A 21,786-nucleotide genomic window follows, 5' to 3' on the forward strand; every position below is an offset into this window, starting at 1 on the left:
ATACGCTTGGGGACCACGATGGGGAGATGACGATCAGTCCTTCGAAAAGTATCGGACCGAAGATGGACATTGAACAGGGTTATGTTTGATTCTAATAAGGACAACGTTCGTCCGTATAATGAACGTGATGATGAAAGCGTGGAGCGTTTTCAATGGCGAAGAATCATCGTCGTTGATCCAGGTTGACGTTTTAGGAATGAGAGGAGAGAGCGATTTTCTCGCGAAAGGCCACGTCTGTAGAATGTATTTTAACACCGATCTTCTATAGAATAGTACTGGTCGAAGGATATGAATATGGGTCAGTTGTTACGCACCTTTTATGAAATGGCAATAAAACATACGCGACAAATGTGGAAGTGTAATGACGTTACGGCTAGAAATATCTAGAATGATTCAGTGATAATCGTAATCTTAACTAAACAATCTAGCAAAAAAGTATATATACCGTTTGATCGATAAAATGACGGGATTTTTTTGTCGAATGATGATCGAAGGACATCCATCGATCGATACTTCACGAACATGCGAATGTTACGTTTTTCACTGCAAAGCGATGAAGAAAGGGGTGTCAGGTTGTTTGGAGACATCAATTCGCAAATGTCGATCAAGGTGATTATTAACGCAACTGAGTAATTCGAAGACCCATTCTTCCGGCAGCGGGATGAGAGAAGACAGGCCAGGGTCGTTTGGAAGATTCGGTTTAATGACACACGCCGTTCTTTAACGGAGTATGTTTGTGGTTTGACCACGCCCAAACCTCCGTGAAGATTACACGAAATTACCCGATTTTTGGGGAAAAAAGCCGACCTCGAGCCGCTCTTGAGACGGTTGATTTTATAGCAAGGATAAGGACCATTTTTCCTCTCGAGAGTGGCCTTGATACCAAAGACGAATCATGAGCATTCTTCATGTTCTTCGTTGTTTATTTTCGGAAACATCGACGCTCGTGTTGAAACATCGACTCGTAAGGATTGATGGACTCGAAAGGATTGATGGACTCGAAATTATATCATATGTTTTAAATTTTCAACATTTTACTGGTCGTTGGTATCGTTTAATTGAAACAGCACCATCCATGGTGGAAGAGTCTGTTGCTTTCAGAGTTAATTCCCACGCGAACAACCGCGAGACGAGACAGGCTCGCGTCCTGATCGTAGACCCGTGTCCTTTTAAAGTTAAAGAGACGGTGAATGCCGCAGGAACCTAAGGGACATCGGTATATAAATCAACGTCTGTGTCGGTGCGAGCAAAAGAAAGAGAGAAAGAGGTAGACAACGAAGAGACGCGAGCCGCACATAGGAGAGTCGAGGCTCTCTCGGCTACTTATGCTAATGCCAGCAAATCAATTTATTTATATTTATTTATAGCATTCAAATGTTTCCTCGGGACCGAGCTGTATCTTGTTCCGTTCGCGGACCACCCGCAAAAGAGAATCAATTCTGTTACGGGCCACAGATAACTGTAGGGTTCCTCTATGAAGACAAGCTAGAAATCGACACCATGTCGTCGATATTTTGGGTATTTTTCAAGCCTAACTTGACCCGGAAGTGTGACGGTATGATTACATATCAAATCGAAATTTTTAAAAATAATAAAACTTCGAAAATTTGAGGGTTTAAATATTTGGAAATGTCAAGAATTCGAATGTTGATATTTGAAAATTCAGAAATTTGAGGATTGAAAAATCCGAAACATTGTAACTTCAGAAAATTAAAAATTGAAAATTAGCATGGATTTTTTATCATGTCTATATATCGCGCGTATCTGAGATAAGAATAATCCTCAATGTTTGTTAAATATCAGAGGTTCATGTTCGGATAAATTGTGCATTACGAGGCTTTCAATTAACTGGTATGTTAATTGTTGTTTCGTGGTGCATTCTTTCGTGACTAGACTTGTGACTATTAAATTAAGACTGTATTTCTTCGAATGCCTCATATATCGGGCGCGGTCTCGACTCGGAACCTGGTCATGTGACCCGAAAGAGGACGAATTTGTTCGAACTGATCAGGTGCGTACAGACTACTGTAATTCCACTAATAACTTTCTTTATTTTTTGTAAATATATTAATGAATTACTCATTATACCCATAAAAATTTGTATGTGACTAACATTTTGATATATTCTTCTGTTATACATAAAATTATAGTAGACTCTTCGGTATGTAAGTTTGATTTAAAACAAAATTTATTCAATTGAAAATATATTTAAGATTTATTTCTTTTCATTTACAATCGAACTATATAACATTTTTGATGATTCATTTGTAACTTGTAACAGTAGAATATTTTCGAGTATCAGCACCAGCCCTGTTACGATATTAGTTCGTTAGTGGCGTTGTCGTTGTCATATGTAGGCGTGTTCAGTTGGAGTAATTAATCGTTACCACTTGACGTGAGTTTCAAAGTTCTCGTAAAGTGATCTTCAATATCTAAGAAAATGGCAAACGAAACAAGTTTTCCTATTTTATTAACAGTATTATTCGTTTTCTGTTGTATTCAACAAGGTAAATATTGCTCTGTACAATTTATCGTTTAGTTTTCCTTCTTAACCTCAACATATTTGTAAGAGATGAATTATGAAAAACAGAAGCTTTATGCAATTTTTTTGTATTATTAAATTACCAGTTGTACAAAATATTCATCACTCTAATATATTACGTATATGCGTATAAATAAATAATATTTTATTACATTAAAACAATTTCGACAATTTCACTTTATAAACAGACGATAATAATTGCTACTGTATATTTTTACAGGATTATCTATCAAATGCTGGGTTTGCAGATCCGATTCTGATCCAAAATGTGCAGATCCATTTGATAATACCACTGTACCCATAACTGACTGTAAACAAGAACCTGACTTAGAGCATTTGCCAGGTGTAAGGCCTACCATGTGTCGTAAAATTCGTCAAAAAGGTGTGTTAATAACTCCAAAATTTTTGGTAGCAAATAATCTTTTGCAGGAATTGTTATAAGTTAGATTTTATTTTTATTCTTAGTCAACGGTGTATGGAGATATTTTCGTAGTTGTGCGTATATGGGAGAACCAGGAATTGAGGGGGATGAAAGATTTTGCCTTATGAGGACAGGGACGTATAATATATTTATGGAATATTGTACTTGCAATAGCAAAGATGGCTGCAATGCAGCCTCGTACAATCACACAAGCATATTTACTTCAATTATAGCTTTAGCAATTTCGTTAAGATATGGACTTGTTTTTATTTTATAGTGTTGGCCATGTTGACAGAGCTAACTAGACAATATATATTCGAACATATTTTTTTTACAACATAAAGATTCTCTTGTACTTACTAATGCAACATTCTTTTCAACAATCATATGATCTAAACTTCAGGGAAGTAGAATATTCCAGTTACAAATTAGATCATATTCACTCAAAAACCATTTTGTACCATTGAACAATTCTTTTTCATAAGTGTTTTAAAGTGCCTCTCTGTGCCTTACTACCTACCGAGATGATAATGAACAGGTATTTTTAAGACAGTTTTTTAGTAATATAGAATATTGCAAAGATACATTTTTATCTTTTCTCAGAGTATTGCAATTTTTTAGAGAAATATATTTTTATTAATATAGTATAATTTTTAATCCAAGCACATATATGCTTGTATCATACTTACTGTTTAATTTAGACTTGGTTAGTACAAAAGATTGAACATTATACCAAACAAATGTATTGAATAGTGTTAATATTTAGCACAATATAAATAAGACTGTAAATTCTGTCCATTAGAAACTTATAAATTTAGTATTAGTATGATACGATTGGGCCTTTTTGTATTTTTGTATGCATTTTCTAGAAGTGGTTAACGTTGCCACAGAAATAAAGCTATGATTGCTTGCATAATATATCATTCCCTTATGTATGTTTTGTACATGTGTATGATGAAAAAGAGAATGAATAAAGCGATATGGAAAACATTCCGTGTAAAAAAATAAAAATCATCCTTTATGTATAACAACAGGTGTATTACATATAAAATATATCTCTGTCATACAGATGCGTGCGTTAATGATATTGTACATACAAATCTTTTGGTGTGACTGTTTAGACCTTAACGATATTCCTCGAAATACAATTAATTTCCATAATAAAATACATATGCAATTAATTGCAGCGATATAAATAATTCTTTAAACAAAATACAATTATTTAAGATATAATACATTAATGCCTACTTTCGAATAAAATTACATTAGAAACAATGAGCGAAATATTTATCACTACCATTTCTACTAAACAAATTGAAAATCGTCATAATGTAAAATAGCCTACATATGTCAAAAAAAAAAAAAAAAAAACTTTTCCATTGATTTTCTGATTCATCTTAAAAGTACCTCAGAAAAGTGCTAATACAAAATAAAAAGTGGATCCGCTAGATCTAAATAGAGTAAAAACGCATCGTTATGTCCATATTATACATCTTACTGAGCAGCTGCTAATTACCTGCTTACGATTTCCTCTGGCACAAAATTTAATGTATATCTTCATTTCTTCCTTTCACAATTAGGATTCGATGAATTTCGTATTCGTTTCTATTCAACGGTGGTAACCACTTATTTATTGGACGGTTCTATTATTCCGATCCTCGGCAGAAACTTTCACAAATCTGTCTTGGAATCGAGGACGGTTGTATAAAACAATCGATATGTACAATCAAATCGATAAAATACTTTTGTGCAAGTTGTCTTACAAAGAATCAAAAAAATAAGAAAAGCGGAATAAAAGTAAATTTCACGAAAGAAATAATTTACAATATGAATGCCTTTCATATTCACAGATGTTCGCCTAACATAAGTATTCTTTGGAACGACACTATCGACTGTGCGCTTAAATATTCATAACATTCGCGCGAATCGAAAGTAGGTTTATACTCGAAGGAAAACTGAATAGACGTCGAAGTTTATTGATCTATTCACGTTCTCACTCGAATGCCTGCCATTTCGTTATCTGTTGTCCCGATTTCGCTAGAGCCTGTTTCCACTGTTCACCGTAGGTTCCACCAACATCTGGTCCTATTACAAAATGTCCAACAGTCGTTTTCTTTCCTGAAATAACATCAAATGCTCATAACTAAGAAACGACCAAACAATTGATAAAACTTTCTCACGATGAAATTTCGCTAGAGCAATGTGGCTTACCTAATTTATTTTTCGAGACGAATTTAACAACGAAGCTAACATCCTTTAGTGCTCCCTGATACGGATTATCCGCGATCACTCTTGCCGAGTCTGGTGCGAATTTCATAGACACGCAAGGTGCGAAACGATCGCTTTTCCAGAAATGAGTCACTCTACCATTGTCTACAACAGACATCTTGATATACATCTGTCCTTTCAAGGCTTCATGCTCGTGCATTGTCTGTAACGAACATCTCAGACGATGCAGAGACAGTGTCAGTTTTTCGCTACCCTCTTCATTCTTGTCCGTCTTTTCTTGGCACAATGACAACTCCACTTGGCCTTTCTTATTTTCCTTCTATAACAATGATAATGAAAAACTACTTAGTATAGACATGTCCTTACTCCAAAATCAATAAAACAATATCTATTTAACTCTTTTACGCCCCATATTATGTATATGCAACATTGTACTCTTATATGTTATTAATTAACTAAGAGATAAATATCGATAAATGTATGTTTTCACTGAAACTAGCCTCAAATTTCAATACTTTGTGTCTTTTGTATGAAATGATCCGAGGAAAATATATTTTTTTATTAGTGACTGATGAAAAATAATTTTTCTCACAGCAGGAGAATTAAGTCTTGAAAGGATTAATGAGAAAGAAAAAAGAAAACATGGTATAATATAAATAGTATAACGTGGTATAGTAATACAGGATGGTTGGTAACTGGTGGTACAAGCGGAAAAGGGGTGATTCTACGCGAAAAAAGAAGTCGAAAATATAGCATAAATATTTTTTTTTTTTTTTAAGTTTTCCATCGAGACAACGATCTACAGTGAGATCCGTTATAACGTACCGCACGCGTACCGAGCAAAAATTCAAAGTCGATTATCTCGAAAACAAAGCCTCAAACGAAAAATTTTTATTCTATATTTTCGACTTCTTTTTTCGCGTAGAATCACCCCCTTTCCGCTTGTACCACCAGTTACCAACCACCCTGTATAATATATGTATTTGAAAATTTACCCTGTCTTCAGCTCCAGAAATGCCACTAGCAATTGGTCGCAATGGCTTCCACATATCTCCAGTCGACACATCACTTGGGTGTTTTGCTTTGTGTGGCTTCGAGGTGAAGTTTTTCGGGTCCAGGGAAATCGTCGTGGCCCCTACAGTACGTCTCTTATCAAATAGTTTCCTTTCCGTGGTTGTAGTGTCCGCAGATTTATCCGATCCCTTATTAAAGAACTGACTGAGTAATTTATTCTTCGTTGGCTCCTGATTCTCCGAAGAGGCACCCTGGCCATCTTTTTTCTTGTTCCCCTTTTTTGGAGATTCTTTAGTGGAAGACGAGGTCTTCTCTTCCTTCTTCTCAGTCGCTATCAATGGTTTGTCCTCGAGAACCGCGTACAAAGTCGCCACGATGAATCTGGATCCACTGATTTCTTCTTCTACTACTTTTGTTTTACCAAATTTTTGTTTCGTCTCTTTGCGTAGAGGAAACGTGAATTCCTCGTTCCATTGCGGCCACGACTCGTTCTTCGACGTTGTCTCGAACTTCTCCTTTCCCGGTATTAGCTTCACCTGGAATAGAAGTGACTTACTTTCCTTTCTGTCTGAGTTTTTGCTTTAGATATAAACAGTTCATAGTGGAGTGAATGTTAGCTATAACTGCAGTTACTTCGATCAAGAACATTTTTGTTGAATTTGTGTGAAATATTCGAAACTTATCAGGGTAATGAAGTCACGAATGGGTCACGTGGAATTGTTATTCTACGCCGTTCCCGTAGTTATTACTCACGAATTTTACATAATTACACAGCCTAGCAACATGAAAATTCCTTTCAAGTTACGATCAACATCATTCTCCTTTCAGCATACAAAGGAAACAAGACGACGCAGAAATAAGACGACGGCAAGTGCATCGAGCCAGAGCCTCGATTTCAACCCGACCATTATAATTTATTTTATTTCAAACGTATCGTACGGAGATAAGGGGACGTTGTACGATTCCCACACGACGTTATTGTCTTCTAAGATTCGTGAGTCAATGACGGTTTTGATGTAGGCGCGCAAGTTTCGTGCGATTATTTCATCGAGTTACGTAACTATAGATAATGATGCCAAAGATCACAGTCTGCCCACCTAGATATCTAGTCCATCGTTATATACCTTGACTACGTAGCTGTTGACGCGTGTGAAGCCAAAATTCTGTGGCAAGTGACGAGCACCCAGTACCGTCACATGCAGCGCTTTCTCGTTGATCGAATGAACGATCCTAATGCCCACTTCCGGTTCCAGATTCACCGTGCGATCTAACGGCGTGGACACGGTCTTCAGCCCCGTGTCTATAAAACTCTTGATCTTTGCCAAAGCCATTATGGACGTTCACTGCTGGATGTTCTCGATAAATATGTGTCTTCTTATCGATCTCGAGCGATTAATAATAACTCATGGTTGGAGCAATGACAATTCATGAGATGATCAATAATTCAATATCCCTTAACAGGTCGTTACTGTAAACAGAGAAAGCAAAATCTCGTCAAAATTACAAAAATAATAACATGGAAGGCAATATCTGGATACTCCAAAACCTCTACTAAATTGCTTGCTTTCGTTATCTATCATATGCTTTAATCGATAAACAGTCGTGTTTTTTCCGCTTGAAGCCGACTTGCCACGAAAGCCATTGACAATAATCAAACGCCGGTGTTTACCGCGCTTTGGTGCAACGCTCTTCGCGGTTCTAGACGAGCGATAAGACCCCAGCGGAAACAGTTGAGCTGCGATCAACGTCGATGAGTAACGGTAAACTTCAAAGTGACTCGCTGATCGTTCGAATAAGACTACGAAGTTATTCTGTCTCCTTGACAATCTCTTAAACTTCGAGCAAATTCGATCATAAAAACAGGTGATTATATCTATCAGCTGTTCCATCGAACGTGCTCCATCCTCATAAATATAGAATTTCAAGTTATAATAAGATCACGAAAGGAATTTATTCGAAGAACTGTATCTAGCGATCGAACTTTCTCCAACCGAGGAAAATTGTCCCGGTCACCGGGCGTTGTCACCTGTTCTTCGGGAGAAAAGTCCGCTTAGAAACAGCGTACGTACCATAGTCACGATGATTTCGACCGGCTGTGAAGCGTGGCTTGGAACTGGCCGTCGAAGCTCGAAGAAACTGGCCGGTTTCTCGATGAAGCACGTTGCCAAGGAACGTTCACTAAGCGCGTTTACGACGATTATCCAGGACGAAGCGTCAGATCACCGTTTCCATGACCACAAAGGCGAATATAAACACGTAGCAGGATAAAGGTTGCGTGTCTTTCACTGGCCATGCACTACATCGCCACGCGGCTCGATCTCTTCAGCTCTGTTACGCATCGTGTGGTTGATTTGAGATAAGACTATGTACGTCACTGAGAATCACTAGTTTTTGTCTAATACGTAGACACACGCGTGCTAGGAATTAAAAGCAATTACACGTTGAATCGTTACCTAGAGCTTCGAACGACGCGCTACCATGGTATGCGACCGGCGCTCTCGCGTGGGTTCCCTTTATAAGGGGGCAAACCGACTGCAAGCCAGGGACGGATTATTTTGAAGGTACTATTTTTCGGGCATCTGTATTACTGTATAGAATTTTGATTCGTTAGAAAGATTTTAGCAATTTTGAGGGAAATTGTGGAAAATTTTGTTTAAGTTATAGATATGAACAACAAGTTATAAATATCATAGATATTATAAATGAAATAGATATTATACGTTATAAATATAAGTATGAAATTAAACACGAAGGAACTACTAGTTGATGAGATTGATACGAAAAGTATATTCTGGCATTTACATTATTATCTATTAATGCGTGTTATTATTTATAATAAGGCACATTAGTGTGATCGACAGGAATGATGTAATCTACATCGAGATTATTCTTTAATGAATATTATTACGTTCAACGTTTCACGATTTGTAATTCAGCATATGTTTCTATAAATATTCGTATAATATTTATTACATGTGATATGTAACGTGTAAGACAAGTTGACATGGCAGATAAAAAGTAGATTTGTTAATTGGCTGCAAATATTCGTCATAAGTGTTTAATTTTTAAGCAGAAATGTATTTCATTCATTAGGATGGGGCATGTGAAGTTATTTTCACGCTCCTGTCGCAAAAACTGGCCAGTCGTACTAAAGTAGAGTCACTACTCGTGCACTTCATCGTATAATCTTTATAGACTTTACTGGGTTTCTGACGCCTGTTGCGCACACAAGGTCGCGCATTGATGTGCGTGTGAATGTTTGTAACAGTATGGTTACACGTACATGAGGTGTATGAGTGAGTAAATACGACGTAGTGAATGAGAGTGTATAAATACAGTGCCGTAGAAACGACAAACGTAGCCCTTCGTCTCGTAGTATACAAGACAATTTCAAGTGTATTATGATAATAAATTACATAATCAAATTAGATTAGAAAAATCCATGAAAGATGTAGATATGTATTAAAAATATTTATATTATGACTTTTTATTTATGTCACTGTTTAATTAGTTTTATTTTTTAATTAATGATTAACCGGTAGATTTCGAATAATTAATAATTAGAAAGATCTAAATGCTACTTTTATTATTAAAGGAAGTAACGAGAAAGATTGCGAGTAATAAAAGAAAGGGATATCAAATTGACGCGTAGTAGATCTAATTGTAATGTGTAACAATATCAGAGACAAACAACAGAATTCCATATGCATTCCATAATGTTGCACAGTGTATTGTGTCGCATAAAAAACTAATCGCGAGGATGATCGCGGCATCATGAATAGACGTATAAAATGCAATATATATGTATATTTATTTATTTATTTGTTTATCTTTTTTCATTTAATTTACTTAGTTATTATTGAATTTTTGAAATAGTATATTTCTTTTAGTTTCATCCCTTGTGACAGCTTTGTGAATCTAGATAACTATTTATGTATATTTTCTAAACTTTTTATTTCAATTACATGAGATTTGTTTTTCATTAAAATTGTGACATTATTCGTTTGTATTCCATTGACAATTTGTTTGTAACTATTTAAATTATTACTTGTCAAATATAATCGTCTATAAAAAAAATAATTTACATCTTTAGAGATTTTAATACGTGTCAGTGTGTCTATCAGTATGCACTTAGAATGTTACTCTACGAATAATAAGCTACATTGATCACACGTGATGACATGCAAGGATACGTTTAATAGACATATTGACCTTCGTTGCTCAGCATCTTTTGCTGTCATGCTTAGAATTATTGGGGAAGAGTATTTGTTCTTAAAACTAAACGATATTGCTTCAAAAACTACAACAAAGAAACCAGTGAATTATTAAAGAATCATATCCTACAATCTAAACTTTTTAATTTCATTTTTCCAATCGTGTTAAATTAATCTTAAAGTAATTATTAGTTTAATCCTTTGAATAAAATAAATTTCCTGCGTATCTATTTGAAATTTAAAACCAAAAATTCGATGCAATGTTGAAATATATAATTATAGCGATCAATGAAATATATATAACATTCTAGGTTTCAACATTGTCTTCAAAGGATTTCCGGTTCGACTTTAAGTCGAACGCTTCCTACGTCCGTCGCTAGATGGCTCAACTTATCCTCCAAACCCCTACTTGCCCCTACCAACCCCAATAACGACCCTCCCTCCTGTGAACAGCTGTTCTTCACCGCCATGGCGCACGCGACTTCGTGGCATCAAAAACGCTCTCAACGTTTTCGACTTTACCGGTTCGAAACGGTGTTTACGTGTCCCGCGTTATTGCATTTCGCGTCACATTTTCGGTCATAGAACAATTCTCGTGTAGAATGAGTGCGGAAAAAAAGTGTTCGTGTGTTGTGTCAAAGTGAGAACTTTAGGTTTTTCCATTCGCGAGGTCCACCGGTTTGTCACATCTGAGAGGTAAGTGACGCATTACCATTTGATATTGTTTCTATTTACATATAAATATAAATGTTATAAGATGAATATTTCACATAATATGATACATATAATATGTGAATATGGAACATAACATGTATGTATGGCGCCCATAAACATATCCTTTGATGAGAGTGGTGCAATTAGAGTTCAACTATAAAGATTATTTGCGACCAATTCGATAAAACAATCGAGTGATTTTTGGCTTTGAAGCATTGGCAATATAGTTTGATATATAATACTATCGTGACAACGAGTGTCACTTTGTAATTCCAAACTTGATTGTTGATTTTGACATATGTCTATTGATATTGTTGGAGAATATATCTTTCCAAGGACATTCATTGCGACGTGACAGTAACAAAGATAGATAGATTTATGTAGTATGAAATAATCAGAATTCTTTTGGGGTTTTCTTATATCTGTACAATAATTTTATTAGAGCAATTATTCGGCAAGAAAACTAGTCCTAACCAAAGCGTCTTGTAGGAACCATTATATTAGTAGGAATTGCTCATCCTGTCGTGAGGTGGCAGCACATGACCATATATTTGAATTGACACGCGGTTCTTAGAAGTTGTCATGCTAGTATATAATTGATAATTCAAATCTATCTTGTCTGAAGTTAATGTGTATTTCTTTATTTTCATATAGAATCTTCAATTATCACTGTTTGCCTCCTATATAAATATAACAATTCAATTCCAATTATTATAAATAATTTAATATAACGAATCAGATATATCTGTCAAACATATCAATTTATCAGTATATTAATATTATTTACATAAGAATAGAATACATCAGGAATTATTCAACAACAGGAAGAAGAAACGAAGACCGGGACAAGACTGAAATCGTGGCGTATAATAATAATTTAAAACTGCGTTACAACGTCTATCCGTTTTTCTTTCATTTTATCTGCAGGATGAAAGAGAGGACGTTGAAGGAGAAAAACTTTTCATTCCTTTATATAATTCACGTTTCTCGTTTCCGCGTGCATGCACCTCCATCTTCTTCCATCACTTCGTTTCTCACTCTTCAAGCCAACCTCGGCTTATTTATTCGTTCGTCTATTTATTTCTTCTTCTAATAGCCTGAAGAACTTTAATCACAACCACATTGCTCTAGTTGTTCGCGCGTTCTCTCCGTTTCACCCTTTGTAATTTAATGAACTTAACGCCCCATTTTCCAGCTTCGCGAACCACCGTTTGTCTCGACGATGAATTTCATCCCCTCGTCTTACCTTTTCTCTCTTCGCGTCCCCGTTATAACGGACTCTTTTGTGTCGCGCAATTTAAAAGTTTTAGCCTCGGTGGTGGAAGATGTGCGAATCGAACCTGAAGCAGAGATCCGCAACTACCAGGCAATTTTATGCAACCGTTCTTTTCATTCCACGATGGATAGTCCTGAAATATAATTTATTTATCTGGATATAGTAACTACACGGTGATGTGATCGACAATATGCCATTGATCGTTATTTATGGAGCTGTTACTTAAGCTTTGGTTAGGTTAACCAAGTAATGTATTTTCAATTTTATTAATTTGAAACTACTTTATTAATATACTTAAAATGAAATATTCTTTTAATTTTCAAGCGAAGTTGAAAAGTTTCCAATTATTCCTTAACATGAAAGGGGCAGCTGCTAAACAATGTTGTTTCTAATTATATGTATTAACATTGATTCCTTAAAGAAAATTATTCTTTCTCAACATTATTTAAATTAGTATAGTGATCTCTTTCTAGAGATAACATAATCTCTCTTTAGAGACTCCATCTGTTTCTAAAAATTACGTACGCTGGTAGAGTGTCGTTTAATTTTCATCGTAGCTTACCCGAACAAACTGGTTCGGCTGAAATCTCGACGAACAACAATCGTAACTTGCAATATTTGCATCGGCAATTGGATATTCTGTGGAACGAATTTCATTCGGTGGAAACCACTGCTATATTACTGCTGTTAGTAGTAACTAACTCGTTCGAAATATTCTACGATACTTGACCAAAATTATACGAAAATATATGCGGCTGCCGAAACTAGCAGCGCGTCATTACCTGCATTTATCGCGCGTCGTTATATCACGTATCGTGAAACCTTGTTCAACCACTCCTTTGAGCCATGGTTCGGCCCTTCAAGTACATTAACCGCCCGGTGAAAAATGATTTCGTTACACGAGACGTATTATTCAGCTACGCGGGCGTAACGTTATTAGCACTCCGTCGGTTGCCAGCTCTCCCGGCAAGTTAACGAATTTCGACGGGGAACTACCGCGGTCGGAACTTCGAAACGCGTTCGTAAATGTAATTCGCAGCTGGAAATTAAAAAACGCCCTGGTTATTCCGATTCACTGGTCCGTGAAATGCCTATTCGCTTTAATTAAGCTAGAGATTGGTTGATATTCCCATGAAACATTCTACAACTTTTGCCATTCACCAAGACGGATACACGACGATCCTTCCAGTTTTACAAGCGTATGACGATGACTATTTTCACGATGGACATTGTTCATTTTTCTACATACTGTTCGTTTACTGCAACCTAGAAGAGCGTGTTAGATTACTCGGGATAATTTTGTGTCATCAAATAGTTCTATATAAGCAATGTTGGCTTGAACTTTATCGATGTAAGCTTGACTGAATAAAACAGCCGTGAGTTGGTGACCTGTACCAGGAGTAAGATTATGAGAAGAAACTGACAATAAAGACATGAAGCCGACAGATTTATTGGTAATACTATTTTTCAGAATCAGGAAGTTTGCGAACTTGAATAAAATATCAATTGGGATACTATTACATCTTTTGATATTTCGTGTTTTTTTTTTTTATAAAGATTTAGAAATTTTTCTGTTTGGCAACTGGTAATTATATTATTATATATTTTGGTGTTGGCATAGGTATAATACAAGCTTCATTAAAACTACCGATCCTTCTACTAGTTTGTCATTCTCTGTATTTATTACCAGCGTGTCCCGGCATATTTAGTTTCTCTTTGAATAGCTCGCACATCCCTTTAAGTGCATCATTACCTATTCCCTTTTGTGTCGACCGACTTTCCGTTCACCGATGCATCTCTTCTTCCCCAGTTTCCAACCGTCTCGTGCATAGTTCAGACAAAATGAATTGCAAACTGTCTGCTATCCTGACTGTAGCTTCTTTCAATTGTTTTTCTACGCCTCTTCCTTCTTCTAGCTTCACCTCTGCAAGTGGCTGAAATTCGAGGTTGATTTGGTATAAATAATTAATAAAACAATTTTCGTATTCTTCTCAAAGATTTTCTCTGAGGACTTTTAGGGGTAGTTTTGATTAGAACTTGTATTTTTATCGGCGTTTAAGTTTCCTTGGTTTTACGACGTTCTGTCGTAGTTCTCGATTGAAATAGAAAGAACAAACTGAATATCACTAATGAATATATGAATGAATAAATACGTCGCTTGGTTGGGATCCAGCAGGTTTGTGTACTTTTCCAGCATGGAAGTTGAAATAAGGGCGTACGGTGATTCAGACGTAAGTAGAATGCCGAGTAACTTCTAGTCTGCTGTTTTTAGAAAAAACATCTTTCTTGAAGCGTATATACATTGGGTCACGAAAGTGTTCGGTTACTTAGCATAAAAATCTTTTATGTATATATTGTGCGTGTTGCATAAAACATTTTGAAATTTCATTATTACTGCAATTAGACCATTATCATAATTATATGGGTAAAATTTCTACATATTTTCTCAAATTTGTTTCGATTTATAATAATATAATCACGATAATCGTGTCTCATTATAGCGCTAATGAAATTTAAAAATGTTTCATATAACACACATAGTACACATAGTATATTCATAAGAAATATCTACTAGTGTTTGAATACTTTATATTTTTTAATTAAATCAATGCTGAAAAAAGAAACTAAAAGATGACGGAGTTTCGAACGAATACTTTCCAATTTAATTGCAAAAGTCCAACAAAGTTGCACAAACAGAACAGTTCCGGGACAAATCGCTTTTTCTCAATAGTTTCGAATTTTTATTGGATTTTTAGAGTTGGCTGCCAGATACGATTGGCGTTCGGGAACGTTGATAGATGACAATTATCGCAAATAAACAATCGGCAGTAATGAAGGCGGGCCGATGAAACGCGCGGCAGCGGCTCATCAATCGTCGCCGCGAGTGCGCAGACAGAAATTTCATTTATCGAGAAAGTTTAAATCAAACCGCCATTACTCACGGTGCCGCAACTGTGACCGGCCGTTTCGATTCCACCAAAAGCCAATTGAAATTCGTTTCGTCACCAGGACCGTTGTATCGCTTCACCCTCTTCACCCCTTTGCCTTTTTAGCGTCTGGCTAACTGTTATTTGGAAATTTCTGAACGGACGAATTTTCGTTTCGTATTTTTTCGCTTCGTGTTCTTTCTGTTCCTACCAGCGGTAGCTGCAGGAATTTTTATTGTAGTGTCTCTGAGAGCGTGGAAAGATAGGGACATGAACCAGTTTCAATATTAAAGCAAAAATATAATTCACGAACGACTAACATTCAGAAATTTAGGTATCTTCTTTTTATAATTCTTGTTTTAGGAAGAATAGCGGATATTTGTTATAATTTGTATGTAATCGCCAAAATTGCTATTCTTACATATTTTTACGTTTCTTCTACGTTTTATATGGAAAAATTGTTTGACGTTGTTTAATGTAGTTTAGACGATTATGAAACAGAATACAAAAGTACGTGGAGTAATTGGTTTCGATCTGCAGAATACACGGGTCGCTTTGAAATTTGGGGTCGTCGAAAGTCCGAAACAAAATTGATTAGCAAGGATTATTCTTTTCAAAGAGAACGTTGATTGAATCGACGGTATCCTCTGGTTCTGCCGACCGGTCTGATTAAATTTCTCAGTTGGAAATGGGTAACGAGATTTCGGCGGAAGTGACCTGGATTGCCTGAAGGCAGCATAATACGCTTCTAAGTACGTCGTATTTCCTGCTGATTTCGGTCCCACGCGATTGCTACCTTCAAATGAGTCGTCGTTATTGTCTTGACCATTATCAATTGTCATTCAAATTACTCATAAGGGGTGCTTAGCAATCTTCTGAATAATGCTTAATATAAATTACTTAGATCCTTGAAAGATTCTAATTTCTTAACATTCTTTCATAATCGATCGATGATTAAAAAACTAATGAAAATGAAATTCACTAAAATTATGAAAACAAGGATATTCTAATTAATGTGTGTGGTTCACGCAAAAAATACTTGAATTCTGCTATTCTATTCTCAAATACAGGACTAACTCTCCTTGACGTCAACCATATTCTACATATCACCAAATTTCGCGTCAGAAATGTTCACGATTGGCGGAACAGCGATAAACTTTTCATTTCTTACTGTAAACGAGGCAACATCTAAAACGATTTCAATATCTCAGTCTTAGATTAATATGTTAAAAGACGAATAGACAAATATCCAAATCACGTTAGTATACATAAAGGCACGATTCGCACAAGATACTCGCAATTAAGGGATCAATCAATTGCATACGAAATCTTTCAATACTTTTGAATCTTTTCACAGTGAGATACCCTGTAAATACAAAAAGACACAGTTTTACATTAGCGATCATTACTTTATTAGGTTCCCTTGTCCAAAATGTTCAACCGATGAATACAGTTCCTAACGTTCGGAGAAACGAATTCGTGGCTGAACTATGACGCTATTGGTCTTTCTGTTTCGAAAGTTCCATTTAAAAAAGCCTGTGCAATGGCCACGAGTATCCCGTTTTCTGCTCTATTGTCGATGATTTATTCAATCGAGAGGTTGTCGATATTTATCGTTCGGGCCCGGGTCTGTCCCTGGGCACGAGACACTCGATGAGATAAATCATATTATCGTGGACAAGTAGCGGCCAGTACGTGGCAATCTGTGCCGATGCCAAAACGGTCGGCCGCGTATGAACATGGAAATCATATTAGACTAAAACCACATTGCTTAATGGACGCCATCTGCCTTAATCCCATTATCCCCCGCAATTCATCACGGTTGCCCTTTTCCCTTGCCGATGCGATACTGTTTGCTGTAACAACGAAGACCTGCTACCTATTGTTCTATCTTGTGCGCCTAGCTCGCGCCCTGTTTTCCTTTGCCGGAAATGTTTGACGAGATGATTTTCCGTTGTATTCAGACGTCGAATTCTGACGACTGTTGATGGCCATTTAGATACAAGAAACGAGCTATGATTTTAACATTCAATAGTCTTTCGAATTTCAATACTCTTTGGTTAGGATGGATAGTTGAATGAGAATATTTAACAATAGCGTTTGAACTTTCCTTGCACAAAATTCTCGATGAAAATTGGGAAAGAATATCGGAGGATAACGATTTTCATTAAATTGATGTACCACTGATGTTAGTTTTTTCGATCTTCTAATTACTGGCAATAATTAAACGGGAATACTCGAAGTTGTTGGACAATTTTTCTTGCTTAGAATTCTGAGTGAAAGTGCGAGAAAGTTATGCAAGACGAGATGGCTGGAGGAAAATAATTTGCGTCATATATCACGCAAAGTTCCTTCGATCTCGAATCACATTGTCATTGTATAATATCGTTATCGGCCGCGTTTTCTCTATTTTAATTTTGCTAATACATATTTATGAGAAGATATTTATGAGATTCGTTGTCATAGAATTTTTCGCAGACTCTCGTGTCATTTACAAACGTTATCAGAGCATATTGAATCGGATCAGAGCAGCGTCTCTTCTCCTTTTTTTCACGACATACTGTACTGAACGTTGTCGAAACGCAAAACAGCGTTCTCCATTCCGAGCCGGACAGATCGATCGATTAAAATGGCCGATGGACCGGCTGAAAGATTCGGATTCGGGTTTCAATCCAGAGATTCGATCGGATTGCGATTCTTTCTCGGCCAGCAGCAATAAAGAGAAAAAACACGATGAAACTGGTCGCTTGCGCGCATTCTGATCGCCAGAGCGACGCGCGGAGTTCGCAAAGGTTTGGCTCTGAACGCGAAATGGTTTTTAATATTCCCCAGCGACATGTGAACGTATAAAGGAGTTCACAGCTACCCTGACTGTGTTCTCGATGTTCGTGCTTATCAGAGTGGAATCGATATTATTCGCTGCGAGAGGCGGCACGTTGACTGGCCTGGCCCCGGTGCTTGCAAGTTTTTGAATTTTCCTCGAGAAATATATTCGATGGATGTTGGTTTATAGAAAGCGTCGGCGGCGGTAGAACGTGGGGGCGGTCTTTGTTTGCGTGAAATCTTAAATCGAAGGGATTTCTTGTGTACATACGGGGGACGGTATTTTCTAAAGTCTCGAAGTTCGAGCCGCGATAGGAAATCGATATTCCGTCCGGGCGAATTGAATCGAAAGTTTCGCGCGTCTGCGAGACAAGAAACGCGGAAACTCGATAAACGACAAATCCGCTACGGGGCGGGCCCCTTCCTATCTCGAACTTCGACTCCTTCTTCTTTCGGTGACGCATGGAAATAGGAAAGGGAACGCTTTGGAACATCGTAACGGCGATCTATTAGCGTGAAATTTCTCGCGTAGGTACAGACAATGTTGTACGAGCTATGTCTCGAAAGTATTCAGGTATTCTCGACATCTGGAGAATGACTGGTGTGATGTTGATGTAACTTAGCGATCACGTGGATCATGGAAATTCTCTGTATATCCGTGAAAAATGCTTTCCTCGTTGGGATAGCAAAATTTTAATTAATGTCCAGCTAAATGAACTGAATGCATCGTTACATTTCTGTTATACAATATACGTTACATTCGAGTTTTATTTATTCGAACTTCAGTTATTGGAACGTAGGTTTAATCAGTGTCTGATTAAATGAACTCTTGTCGATTGAACGAAAAATCACGAAGGAAATTAATGGATTTCTATTATGCGAATTCCAATTATAAACTGAGTCCTACTGTAACCTAATTAAATCTGAACGAATCTTAACTACGGAATATTCCTATCATAACATCACCAGAATTTTTCACTTACCCTAATGCAAATACCGATACCTTCGTTTCCAAGTGCAAGCAGCAACGAAGTACGATTTAAATATGCACGGTTGGTCACGAGCGCGTGCATACATCATCTTTATAGCATCGAAACGTTGAGGTAGCCGGCTGAAAAGAGGCCGACTTGCCTGGCTGATGATACGCATGCATTAATGCACACAGTGTCGACTGATAACGACTTCCTGGTGAGGGCATCCTCGCGAACGGAAGTGCCTCCACGGCCGATGCTTCCCGACATCCATCGAGATTCCTCTCCGACAACGTCGCCTTTAAAACAGTATATTAGGGCGATGGTTATAAATCAGGCTGGCAGGGGTGTCGGTTGGTGGTCGCCGTGCCAGTGCTTAGTAAGTAAGACACCATGGATACGTGTAACGTGTTCTACGTGTTACCGTTACGCGACGGTGTGCATGCGCGCATGGGAGCTTCACGTAGGTAGAATGCCAGCAGGCCAGAGTCACGAGATTCTCCGGGTTGCCTGCTGCTACAATATTGCCGTACCCTGGCACCAGGCCAACCTCCGGGAGGAGGATCAACGGGGAGGAAGAATCAGCCACCAGGCGCAATTCTCAAACGAGAGAGAGAAAAAGAGGTGCGGAGGAGGAAGCGAGAAAACGAAATGGGTGGATGCGAAAACGAGAACCGGTTAAAGATCTGACGAGGTTTTTGAATGAAACAGCCGTCGAGGTGTGCGAATGATGGGTATAAATAAATTTTAGATTTCGACGGTGGTATTCGTTTAATGGTGGTGTGATGGAACTGATTGCGAAATAAAGAGAATTTAAGTCAAGGATTGTTGCTGGTGATATGAAATTACAATTTAGCAATTCATAAAATTGACTGTAATATCGCGAATTTTTATATCGACTTTTAGTTACTTTTTGATGGCCTGAAGTCAGAGTCGATCAATACTTTTGTGTACTTCAGTCTTATATTTAAGGCAGTCGATTCAGTGATACGAGTCAACGTTTAGAATAAATGAATCACTAATGAAAGTACGACGAAGCTCTTGGATACTTAACTATATTTGTATTGAACGCTAGGGGTTTCTTCAAAATTCATACGAAATTCTTTATATCGTTGCAACGTTTTCGAAAAAGAATCTTCGAAAGTGGAAAATTGTTATTGCTTACATACACTTGGTGTTGAGGTTCGGATCAGTTCCACGTAGCTTTATGTCAAGACGTTTCCTTCAGTTGGCGACGACGGAATAAACAAGAGAAATCCCCATGCGACGTTATCGTCTGTTTCGAAAGTTTCTCCCGTTCCGTTCCTTTATTACACGAAAATATCGAAGAGGGCGGCTAGAGCAAGTAGATAAGTTGGAAGTCTATTTTACGAGCGGCACCATATTGCGGATTTTCCGCGGTATGAGAATGCTCTCTTCGAGAATCCCCGCCCTTATATCTACTTCTTCTCCCGGCGTTTCGAACACACGTTCGGTGGAATCTACGCGTTCCACGGATTGAAAATCTCGGATTTTCAAAGCGGCTGACAAACGTTGATTCGCCGTGTTATGGATCGCCAAGATCTGGTTGAATATTCCATCGGCTACTCTTCCATAGATCCAAGAAGTCATAAGAGAAATTACTTTGGTACCACGGGCATTATCGAACGACGTTCAATCCAATTCGAAATGATCTGATTCCGGGAACCAACCGAGCGAAACAATTGAAGTTACGATCGAATACGATTTACCTAAGGCTTTACCAGGCTCCTAACTTCAAAATAAATCTTTGATCGCCTGTGCTTGAACTTTGTCGCAATTCGTTCCTCCGATTCTCTTATAAGCGTGCTTCCCTTTGCGTGAAACCTACTTCCAGTTGATGGAAGATAACCGACTACATTATCTCTGCCACTTCACAAACTTCTCTTTGACGATATTTTCTTGGGAGTTTTAATTGCAAAAATTGTCGTTCCCAATATTTTTTATAGAATTCCAGAGACGACGAAATCGATAACAATAGTGTGCCATATGGATGTGGAAAAGAATGACACGAGAACTTGAAAAGAAGTAGTGTCAGGGCGATAAATCAGACTATCGGAAAAGAAGAAAATATCGACAAAGAAAAAATTTCAGTAACGGAAAGAGCGAATAAAAGTATAATAAAGGAAATTACTGCAACAAAATAAAGCGATTCTAGAGCGGCAAAGAATTTTCGGCAATAAAAAGACGCAATACAATCACCAAATAATTCCAACAATAGAACGAAACAATTTAAGAGCAGTAAAAGAAATTCCGGCGATAGAATGAGACAATGTAAGGTTACCAAAAGCATTCCAGCGATAAAAGTGGCAATTCGAGATCGCTAAAAATGTTCAGCGATAAAAAAGGTACTAACCTATCTTTGCACCAGCAAAAGAGATCGCTAAAAAAGTTCCTGCATTAAGCCAGTGCAAGATTATAAAAAAAAGGACACTAGCAGTATCTATACTTTTCTCCAAGCAGAAAGCACTCGCCACATACTGTACATCGTCAATTTTCCTCCTCTTCTTTTGCATACCAAGCCACATGTGAAAATTGCGTTGTCGTGGCGATTTCACGGGGGATGGTTGGTTCTCTGGAACAACTCGCCATTCTATGCGGTCGATAGGGTTTCGAGGTCTAACGAAGTAGCACCGA

General features: G+C 37.4%; 3 protein-coding genes across 4 annotated transcripts in view; 2 read left to right on the plus strand and 1 right to left on the minus strand.

Moving 5' to 3' along the window:
- The first annotated feature begins 2,314 nt into the window (after positions 1 to 2,314).
- On the plus strand, positions 2,315 to 3,953 carry crok (crooked). The gene is made up of 3 exons (XM_069112000.1): positions 2,315 to 2,507; positions 2,763 to 2,924; positions 3,008 to 3,953. Exons 1-3 carry the CDS (start codon positions 2,441 to 2,443, stop codon positions 3,238 to 3,240), a joined length of 462 nt encoding a protein of 153 aa, XP_068968101.1. The 5' UTR covers positions 2,315 to 2,440; the 3' UTR covers positions 3,241 to 3,953.
- Positions 3,954 to 3,960: 7 nt separating this feature from the next.
- Positions 3,961 to 8,708, minus strand: LOC138179328 (uncharacterized). Of its 2 annotated transcripts, none has more exons than XM_069111995.1 (5): positions 8,276 to 8,708; positions 7,331 to 7,674; positions 6,188 to 6,742; positions 5,175 to 5,511; positions 3,961 to 5,081 (listed from the first exon to the last, which is right to left on the minus strand). In XM_069111995.1, exons 2-5 carry the CDS (start codon positions 7,535 to 7,537, stop codon positions 4,957 to 4,959), a joined length of 1,224 nt encoding a protein of 407 aa, XP_068968096.1. In that variant the 5' UTR covers positions 7,538 to 7,674; positions 8,276 to 8,708; the 3' UTR covers positions 3,961 to 4,956. The 2 variants fall into 2 exon arrangements, with proteins under 2 accessions (XP_068968096.1, XP_068968097.1); XM_069111996.1 differs by lacking the exon at positions 8,276 to 8,708 and adding an exon at positions 7,876 to 8,070.
- Positions 8,709 to 10,901: 2,193 nt separating this feature from the next.
- sfl (N-deacetylase and N-sulfotransferase sfl) overlaps positions 10,902 to 21,786 on the plus strand; it is a 370,355-nt gene continuing 359,470 nt past the window's right edge. Inside the window, exon 1 of the mRNA XM_069111773.1 lies at positions 10,902 to 11,116. The gene's annotated coding sequence lies outside the window, so the exon portion shown is untranslated. The remainder of the gene's footprint in view (positions 11,117 to 21,786) is intronic.

The sequence above is a fragment of the Bombus flavifrons genome, chromosome 4 (assembly GCF_040668555.2).
Source record: "Bombus flavifrons isolate JBK064 chromosome 4, iyBomFlav1_principal, whole genome shotgun sequence".
Classification (NCBI taxonomy): domain Eukaryota; kingdom Metazoa; phylum Arthropoda; class Insecta; order Hymenoptera; family Apidae; genus Bombus; species Bombus flavifrons.